Source organism: Suricata suricatta, chromosome 4 (assembly GCF_006229205.1).
Source record: "Suricata suricatta isolate VVHF042 chromosome 4, meerkat_22Aug2017_6uvM2_HiC, whole genome shotgun sequence".
Classification (NCBI taxonomy): Eukaryota; Metazoa; Chordata; class Mammalia; order Carnivora; family Herpestidae; genus Suricata; species Suricata suricatta.
The window spans coordinates 10,485,277-10,495,289 of NC_043703.1; the positions used below are offsets into that span (position 1 = coordinate 10,485,277).

A 10,013-nucleotide genomic window follows, 5' to 3' on the forward strand; every position below is an offset into this window, starting at 1 on the left:
ACCTGGGGGGCACCTGGGCGGGTCAGTTAAGTGTCCAACTTCGGCTCAGGTCATGGCTTCGAAGTCCATGAGTTTGAGCCCCACATCTGGCTCTGTGCTGACAGCTCGGAGCCTGGAGCCTGCTTCGGATTCTCTGTTTTCCTCTCTCTCTGCCCCTCCCCTGCTCACATTCTGTCTTGCTCAAAAATAACATTTTTTAAGAATTAAAAAAAATACCTGGAAAAAAGAGAAAACAAATTAATCCAGGATGTGTAATACCTGAGTATTAGAAGACCAGAAAGAGAACGATAATGTAGGAATGAGAAGAAAATTCCCCAGGATCCAATATGGTCAGTTTTCAGATGGGAATCCCTGGCACAATAAATGAAAGAAAGCCGTAAGAAGATGCTCTCGGGTTACCTTAGGATCCAAAGGGACAAGGAAGCCCTTGAGAGTCTCCAGAGAGGAGAGCGCAAGTCTGGACAGAAGGTGGGGGCGTCCAGTGGCACTGGGCTTCTCAAGAACTTGGGAAATCAGTAAACAAAGAAATGACTTTAAAGTTCTTTAGAAGATTATTTCTAGAATTCTCTACCAAGCCACATGGTTGAGGGTGGCACAGAATAAGCTTCAGCACGACAAGGGAGTTGATGAAGAAGGGGCCACGAGACCCCAGAGCCAGGCTCCCGCCCTGGCTCAGGGAAACCCTCGGCAGCATGGCGGCGCACGCCGGATGGCGGCCGCAGACTGGAATGGCACAGTGCTGGCTCCGGGGAATGGCCGGGGAACCCAGTGGGTGGTGGTTTAAAAAAAAAAAAAAAAAAAAAAAGAGGCCCAAAATGGCTGTACTTAGGCCAAGGCACTAAACCAGGACGTTACACCTAACCTCACAGTCCTTTCAAATGTAGGAAGTGGTCATTCAGGAGCTTTCTGGTCAGTGCCAGTGAGGGAATCTGTCACTTGGGCCCCCTCCATTGGCCCACGAACAGGACACGTAAGTCACCTGGGAAGACTGCCCGGCTTCCTCTAAGGGACGGTGACCTTGCCAGGGCAATCCTGTTCTTTGCTACTGACTCTCCTGCCCCACCAGCCTGCGACAAGCTGCCCTCTGGCACAGCTCGCCCGGGCGCCCCTCCACGTGCCCGAGGGGGGTGCCCAATCCGTGCACCGAGTAATGAAGGCAATTCCATCCTCACATTCCCGAGTTCAGGTTTGGTTCTTTAACACTGGTCAAGGCTGAAAGGATTCTTGCAGCGCTTTCTGAAAATGTGAGGCTGAATTAGTGTCAGAGGAACTTGAGCAAAGGGGGCAGGGGGAGATGCTGCAAGCAACTTTTAATTCCAAGGAAAACAGCAAAGTTGTCCAAGAAAGGAAGTGAATGATAGAACACCGTGTGCTTATCTGACAACAGTGTTTACATAGTTCTGCTGCTGAACTGAGCATGGATCCGGGGCAGACTCTGACGGGAGGCCGCTCGAGGGCCGGGGACAAGGCGGCCATGGTCCTCGGGGCGCCGGGGGCAGCCATGACCACAGCCACCAGGGCCCCCTGGGCCCGCAGCACTGCCTCCCGGATTGGCCTGGCTGCTGTTTTACTTCCTTTTACAGTCGAGGCCAAGGGTTAAGCAGTTTGTCTGAAGTCCCAACCCAGGCAACCAGGTTCTAAAGTCTGTGTTTTAATTGCTCACCTCCCTAGGGGGCGGGGAGGGAAGACCAACGGAAGAATCAAGGAGGAGCCGTGCACGTCATCCACAGGTCGCAGAGAAACCGCGATGCCACAGCGGAAGGCTTCAAAGTGCCGCCTCCAGGGAGCGGGAAAGGGTCGGCAGCTTCCTCTGTCCTGGGGAAATGTGCACATGTGTTACTTAAAAAAAATGTTTACTGGAAGAGGAGGAGCTGGGGTGCCGGTTCGGACTAGCTCTGCCCCGCTGCCTACTCCGTCCTCACCAGCCGAGGGGGTTCCCGCGCTCACCGACAGCAGGCCGTGCCGGGAGCAGGCGCGCCCCTCGGGGAAAAGTCGGGAGGCAGGGTTGGGTGGGCGCTGGTCAGGGCCGGGGAGGCCGCAGTGAAGGGGCCTGGCGATGGGCGGGTGCCCCCTGGGAGTGGGGGGCGAGGCCAGCACCCGTGGGGCGTGTTGAGGGAGGCTGCGAGGGGGCAGGAGATGGCTGGACGCAGGGCTGTGCCGGGCGAGGCGGTGGACAGAGCTGCTGGAGGGCCACATACACTGGGGGGAGGGGTGCTGCTCCAAAATTCCGGTCCCCAGAGAGACCCCTCCAGTGCGCTCCCACCGTCCCCGCCAGTCCGATGCCCTCTTTGTGCCCAGCTGTGCCTTCCTGTGCTCCTGACTCACCTCCAGACTGTCCTACCCGGCGTGACTCCCTCCGTTCCCCACAGCTCTGCTGTCCTTCCCTGTCACCAGGGTCACCAGAACAAGAGCTTCGGGCGTGTCCCTGTCCTGCTCAGGGTGTCCCAGTGCTGCTGAGTGCCCTGGGTGCACGTGCACGGCCAGCCTGGTGCTTCTCCCACAGCCGAGCAGTTCATCCCAAACCCGTGCAGGTCCTGGTGTTCCACAGGCTGGCGACTGAGCGGGACGCAGCGGACAGCAGGGTGCTGGTTGTGGGGGCCGTGCGGTGCCTTCCTCACAGAGCCTGCCGTCACACGGCGTTGGGCCAGGAGGGCGGCGAAGTGCTGGCTTTGGGGAGGCACCCAACTTGTCTGACTTCCATTTCTAGTTTTGTTGGAGTCACTTTTACACAAATGACTTCTACCAATTATGTAACAATCTCTCTGTGGCCCAGACCCAAGTGAGCAGGAAACATTTACCTTCACAGGAGCGCCAAGGTTGCTGCGCTGAGTCACAGTCACAGGGAAGCATCATTACCCTCCAGGACCTTGAAGAGAGACCCGGAAGGTGTGACTGTTAAAGTTTTGCTGGGCCACACTGCCAGGCCCGGGGTGTGAATTTAGTGCTGGAACCTGAATGGCCTCTCGTAGCGGATGCCAGGGGCCTGTCTTATATGCAGGTCCCTGTGTGTGCATATACACTTATAATCACTGATCAGTATTTCTGACTGTTCTATTAAAAATTATTGTATACTTTGTACAATCAAAAACGAATGGTCTAAGAACCAGCAGTTCTGCAGGGCTTGGTCCCAAGACAGGCTGTGTCCCTCTGACCAGTATGCTCTTTCCCACAAAGGTGACTGTGAGGGGTGGTTGGGTGTCCCTGGCACCTCGGCACCCAGCACAGGGTGGTCGAGAGCAGTGGGCTGTGGGGCTGGGTGGGGTTGCAGCAGAGGCTCGCCCAGCAGAGCCTGGAACCTTCCCAGAGTCTCCGACCCTGGCCAGGGCTGGAAGCCCTTCCCCGCCCTCTGCACGGTCAGTAGGTACCAGTCCGCTTCCCTTCTGTCTCGCAGCTTCCGAGGCCCGCGTGTTCGTGTACGGGACCCTGAAGAGAGGCCAGCCCAACCACAAGGTCCTGCTGGACGGGGCCAACGGCCGCGCAGCCTTCCGAGGCCGGGCCCGCACGGCGGAGCCGTTCCCCCTGGTGATCGCCGGAGAGCACAACATCCCGCGGCTGCTCAACCTCCCGGGGCAGGGGCGCCGCGTGGAGGGGGAGATCTATGCGGTGGACGAGCAGATGCTGAGCTTCCTCGATGAGTTTGAGGGCTGCCCCGACATGTACCAGCGCACCTCTGTGAGGGTGGCGGTCCTCGAGTGGGAGGGCGCGCCCCACGCCCCCGACGGGACCCTGCAGTGCTACGTGTACAGCACGGCCTCCTACCCGCCCGAGTGGGTCGGCCTCCCGCACCATGACAGTTATGACTCGCAGGGGGCGCACGGCCTTCCCTACAACCCGCGGGAAAACAGGTGAGAAGGGCCGAAGCGGCCGGAGCCCCGACCGGCACTCACCGAAGGCGGAGGCGGGACGCCGCCCTGTGGAACGGGTGCTGGACGGCTCCGTGTGCGGCCAAGGGGGGGGCCCTTCCTCGGCCGCGGGCTCCAATACACCGGATAAGGAAATTCAAGATTTTAATTCCCCTAAATGACATTTCCAAAATTCATGTCATACTTTTTTTTTTTGCTTTGTTTTGATCTGAAGATAACATTTAAAATGCAGACTTTGTGGTGCAGCTAGATTTTAGCAACCCTACTATATTGATTCTAACCTATAGCAGCAAGAGAAGTAATTTTTTAAACCGATTTTGGTTATCTCAGTATAATAAAAGAAACTCCAGAAAAACATACTGTGTTTTGGGGTAGTTTTAGATTCTATAAAACATCATTATTTAGTTTTCAGATCAAGCTTATTAAAGAAAGATCTAAAGATGCTCATATAAAATGAAACTGGGTATTTTGGGAAACCAGATTTAAAAGTACTTGGTACCATTGTTGGCCTTTTTTTCCCCATTTGCGTCTCCTTATTTGGCAGAAGGTTCTTTTCACTGGAATCCAGCAAAGTCACGAGCATCGACGTGCTGGCAAGGTGCGGAGCGCCCGGACTGCAGACGGGCCGGGGCCGGGGCCGGGCTGCTCTGCAGGAGCGGCACTGCGCGGTGGGCCTTTCAAACAAGAACCAACACGTTAGTAATTTGCTCCTCAGGCCTGACAGAAGCTTAGCTTCCAGATACAAACAGCACTTAAAATAATTCCAGCAAGGCACGAAGTACCAATTACTACCCACCTCCATCTGATAATCTGTCAGCAGCGCTTCGAATCCGCGCACGACTCTGCCCCTGCCTCCTTACTGGCAAAGTAGGAAACGGGTTCCAGGAGTTTCAGAAGCAACCGCGTCCACAGCTGCTGAGCCTCAGTGACCTCGTCCTCCGCTGGGAGAGCGCACTCGCTCTTCAACTTAATGGTACCCTGTGATCGCTACCCGCATCTGGCACAAAAACATCGGCGTTATTTTTAGCCCCTTTTTCTTAACGGGAACCTTGCTTCACAGAAACAAAAAGGCGAGGCTGGGTATCAGCCGAGGGGCTTGTAGCCCCCCCACTCAGCCCTCCCAGGGGAGGGAGCCCAGGCAAAGCCCTTGGGCAAGAGAGACCTATGAGCCGCTGTCACTAGGGTGGCGTAGGGTGGCGCCCGCCCCCCCCAGGCCCAGCAACCCCACACTTGTCCCCTCACTCACCCGCCCCACAAGAGCCAGGAGCTGCCGAGGAGGGAGCGCCAGACCCCCGCCCCCGTGGGTGCTGCACGGGCTCTCAGAATCATGAGTGGCCACAAGTCGGAGTTAGAGCGTCCACCGGGAAGAAGTAGGTGCCGGATTAGAAGGTGGCAAATGATAATCCCATGAAACCGAGGCAGAGGACTGGGGTGCACCTAGAGTGTTTTAAAGGGTCACAACGAATCGCTAGTATTTAACGTCTACTGGCACAGCCAGTAGTCTCTTACGTACATTGTCTTCATTCAGAAAAAGGGCAAACTAATATTTAGACAAATGCTCAGTTTTATTGATTTAATTTTGACACTAGGAAATCTCACAGCAGAAGTACAAATCATATGTACAAGTATTTATATCAATAAAAATTTCCATTGGTGATATTTTGGCAGAATATTGGTTGTGATTATATGTGGAATAAATATGACCATGTAAAATCTGCCGCGCAGGAGTGTTCCTGCAAAAGGCTTGACTAAATTGAGTGTGAAAGAAGAATAATGCAAATGGCTAATTAAATCGGGTGATGACGGAAAGGCTATAAATACTCATTCCAGTTCCACGAGCAGATCCCCTTCTCCGACTGTGTCTCCAGCCTTACAGCGCACTGATTTCACCTTGAATTAAAAAAAGGAGGGGGTCAGAATTATGAAGTAGACCACGAGGGAGATCTCGTCTTCTGTTGCTGGAAGCGAGGAGACAGGCTGGCAGGCTCCGGAGCACAGGTACAACTGTCCTCTCCTGCTGGCCCGGGGACGTCCTCGCACCGGGGCTGTGACTCGCCACCTTACCCTGTCCCGGCCTGTCCTCCGCTGTCCTGAAAGCTGTTGGTGCAGGGGCCCGCCGCTGGGTGCACGCGGGGGTCTGTGCAGCGTGCTGAAAGCTCAGTGCGTTTACACCGGATGCGTTCTCAACAGCCCCCCCCAGCCTCCTCGACGGCTTCTAGTGCTGAAATGGTCTCAGAGCACCAACGGTCTAGTGTTCAGCCCCAAACACCGCACAGTTATACAAGAGCCAAAACAGGTGCTACTAACAGAACTCCTTAGTCTGAGACCAGAAACCTCCTTCTGACGGGAAACAAAATCCTCCAAAGACGTGTGGCTGCAGGGATAGTACTTTGTGGCCTAATGTGGAACAGGCACTGAGCTCCCGCAGCGGTGCCACTGTGCCCTTACATCCTACTCATTGTCTCCATTTCAATCAAGTCTTGCTTTCCTGAATTTGTGTTCGGGAGGCACTGGAGTGGAGATGAGGCAGTCTTTTGATTTCTTGGAGGTTCTTGCTTAAGCATGGAAGTGAACGATGGCCTAGAGCTTCCCAGCCCTCTGAACACCTGGCAAACGGGACGAAGGTCCCGGATGGCAGGTTCGGGGCCCTGGCCTGTGTCCCTGCTGGTCCACTGGGAATCGGAGGGCTGGAGGGGCCCCTCTCCCTGCAATTCAAGCCCTGGGGCCTTCAGGATGACCGGACCATGTGTAGTGGCCACTTCAAAGGGCCTAGTAGGTGCTATTGGCACCGAAGTGGCTGCTCTTTCCGACCTGAAGCCTCCAATGTTTGCACAGGGTGGATCTTTCATGCTGCGATTACTGCACAGAGGACCGGTTTCCATTGTGAACGTTTTCTCCGGGAGGAAAAATGGCCCTCCAGATAAGAACTGTGGGTCGCAGGCTTGCCGGGGCCTGCTCCTCTGTGCTGGGGCTCTGGCCACTCCTGGGGCGCCCTGCTGGGGAGGGGCAGGAGGAAATGGGATGGGCAGGAAGGACTCCAGCTGATCCGGGTCAGGCCAAAGTACAAGTTCACCCAGAGCCCGTCAACACCCTGAAAGCAACTCTGGGCCACCCTTGGCCAGGGGTCAGCTAAGCTCTACGTGAAATCCAGGACCCACGGTGAGGCCAGGGGCACAGAACGCCCTGACACACCAGGGCTGCGTGCTCCCTCAGGGAGCTAGGACCGCGTTTGTTTCTGTGGTCGTGCCTCTGCCCAGCAACACAGGCCCTGGCGTGCAGCTGACACAGACATTCTGGACGCCCCCGGCCCCTGCCCCCGCCCCAGATAAGGCCAAGTCTTCATCATGCATGGAGATTTTGTGACACTAATGCAGCATACTCGTTAAATTAACCCTAAGGAGCAAATGTAACGATTTCTACAAGAACAGAAACGATTTTTGGTTCACTTTTAGAAAAGTAATCAGATGTCGAGAGCAGGATTCCCAAATCATGCCCGTCTTCTCGCCCAAACACCACGGAGCCTGGGCATAGCCCACGACAGCCTGACCAGCCGGCTCTGGGCCACTGCCCACAAATGGCCGCTGTCCCCCAAGCCGTGCCTGCCGTCTGCACATCGGCCTCATTTCCTTTTGGGGTGACAGAGGCTGTATCTCTTTGGTGCAAGTGACACTGTGGGCTGACGGCACCTCTCTGTCAGGGCACCCATGTCCCTGAGACTCTGTTCTCACTTTCCAGGCATGGCCGTGGGCCAGGATGCCTGTGGTCCTCTCCCCTCCCCGCCCCTGCCTCGCTCCAGGACACTGACACCAAACCCTCTTCAGAAAAGGCTCAAGCTGTCAAGAGTGGCATCTTTTTAGAAGCAGGGAGAATAATGAAGTTATTATTAAAAGGACCATTCTATAAGGAGAAACTACATTTAAGAAGTTTTACTCTTAAGTTTCAGGACAAACACAGCCCTTTTTCTCCTCCCTAAATCGTGACATCCCACATGTGTGCACGGGGCTGTCAGCTCTTCCCGATCTAAAACTGAATTGTTCTCTTTGCGGAGAAATTATCTTGAAGAGTCACATTAATTTTTGCAATCTCTAAAACCATTTCCTGTTGTGTCACCTAAGTCTCGGATAACTAACTGCCTCCAAGACAGATGTAAACATTACAAATTAAAGACCCCTTAATTTGAAAGACATTATGGTGAAGAACAATTGTTCTTGGACTACCTGCACGTCGTCCAGCCTCTCCACAAGGATGCAACGTGGAACGTGAAACGTGCTCCCAACCTGAATGTCCTGATATACTGCAGGGATCACCTCCACGGTCCCTTCCAGGCCTCCCCAGCCAAGATCCAAGGGTGGCAATTCTGCTTCCTGTCACAGAGCTGGCGAGGGCTGCTGGGAACTTGGGGACATACCTTGCCAGTTTTCCCAGCTGTCATACTGTTCTGCATTTTCATGGCTTCAATCACACAAATTTCCTGGCCTTCTGCTACCTGGAAGAACGAACAGAAAAAGGACACAGGTTTCAAAATCACTCTCATTTTGCGACAACACACGAGAGTGAAGCCGTCAAGAGATCCTTTGTCAAATGTTCTGAAATGTTAGCCAAACGGCAGCAACAACCGCTAAGGCTTCATGTTCCAAGTTCATCTTTGGGGGACAGCAGAGAAGGACCACTCTCTCTCTACCATCATCATGGAGTCTTCATTACAAAAAAGTCCCTGATGTTGGAGGATTAGGGGGCTGCTCGTGGGGTCTCTCCTGGGAACCGGTCTCTGAATCTGCCTTGGCTACGGAGATGTGGCAAAATGGGATGTTTTCTACTTAGCGTGAAACATCCAGATTTGGCAAATCTCCACAAACAGAAAGATCTGGGGTTTCTGGGGGTTGGGAGGCAGAGGGGAGTGACCACTGTGGGACATGGCATTGCTTTTGGGGCGGAGGGAAATGCTGTGACGGCGCCGCTGACGCTGAGAAGCCGCGAGAACCACCTCACACGCTGTACCGGCCGAACCGCACTGGCTGCGAATCTTATCTCCACAAAGCTGTCACCGTAACATGGAGGGCTCCTATCGCCTTGGGGGGCCGGGAACAGCAGCCAGCCGTGGGGACCACTGTCTCAACTGTGCAGGACACGCCAAGGAACAACGAGGGGGTCCCTGGAAAGTGCCCTCCGACACAGGGAGTGATATCCAAACCTCTGCCCGGTCCTTGCACGGGGGCCAGAAGCTCCCACAGGCACGGACCCCAGCTTCCCCTGCCTCTCCCTGCCGGGCTGATCCCGGGGAGCTGGGCACCAACTGCCTAGGCTGAGCCTGCGGCCCACGGGCACTGTGACCGAAAGCCGCTCTGTGTATTCTCTTGGCTGCCCTTGATGGGGAGCATCCGGGAGCGGCCTAGGTTTTTCTCCTCGGAAAAAGAGCCTCCCAGTCTTTGAAATGTTCCCAGGGCAACCGGCTGGCTGTTTTGGGGTGCTGGTGGGCATCCTGAGGTGGGGCCCCCTGGCACTCACAGCACCTCACCAGCAGCGCTGGCCCAGGGTGGCAGGAGCGCCTGGAGAACGTTCTTTCCTGAAATCCCCAGCTGATCTCCGAGCCCCCCCCCCCCCCCCCCCCCCCCCCGCCCCCTGTGCGGCACAAGCTGTCTCGCTGGCAGTCGGGCCGCCTGCGCCCCGCGCATTCCTTTCCTCCGCTGATCAGGTGGTGGGCTGCCTCCTCCTGGCACAGAAACCTAGGAGGAGAGGGGGTGCCAAAGCCGCGGGGCTGGCACGGAGGAGAGACACTGAGCTGGGGAGCTGGGCTTTGAGGCTCTGTGCTCGCTGCCCGTTTTTGCTTCATTCTCCCCTGGCATCTGCATTCCGCAGAGAGCGACGGAGGCGCGCGTGAGGGCCGCTTGGCACAAGGCAGAGGGCTGTGGGCACACCTGTCCCCTCCAGTCATCGTTTAGGGGCCATTTTCTTTTTAGAGGCAGGTAGGGGCCCAGGGAGAAGGGAGAAGGGCGACCCCCCCCCGGGGCCCTGCACGCAAACCCTGTGGACTCACACAACGCTCTCCTAGGGGCCGAGCGGCCAGAGCTCCACATGGTGTCCCAGCCTCAGGACTGGGCATCCTGGCAAAAAGCCCGGGGGAATTGCTGGAAATGGATCTCACACCCAACA

The 10,013-nt window shown here is 55.7% G+C and overlaps 2 protein-coding genes across 6 annotated transcripts in view; one reads left to right on the forward strand and one right to left on the reverse strand.

Annotated features, from left to right (window-relative positions):
• The window catches only part of GGACT (gamma-glutamylamine cyclotransferase), a 54,156-nt gene extending 48,633 nt beyond the window's left edge, over window positions 1-5,523 (forward strand). For all 3 annotated transcript variants that reach the window (XM_029936481.1, XM_029936482.1, XM_029936483.1), the window contains one exon: window positions 3,392-5,523. In XM_029936481.1, coding sequence (XP_029792341.1) covers window positions 3,392-3,849 — 458 coding nt within the window. In that variant the 3' untranslated portion in view covers window positions 3,850-5,523. The remainder of the gene's footprint in view (window positions 1-3,391) is intronic.
• Window positions 5,410-10,013, reverse strand: part of PCCA (propionyl-CoA carboxylase subunit alpha) — a 403,439-nt gene continuing 398,835 nt past the window's right edge. For all 3 annotated transcript variants that reach the window (XM_029936479.1, XM_029936480.1, XM_029936478.1), the window contains 2 exons: window positions 8,272-8,349; window positions 5,410-5,753 (listed from right to left, as the gene is read on the reverse strand). In XM_029936479.1, the coding sequence (XP_029792339.1) occupies window positions 5,685-5,753; window positions 8,272-8,349 (147 nt within the window). In that variant the 3' untranslated portion in view covers window positions 5,410-5,684. The remainder of the gene's footprint in view (window positions 5,754-8,271; window positions 8,350-10,013) is intronic.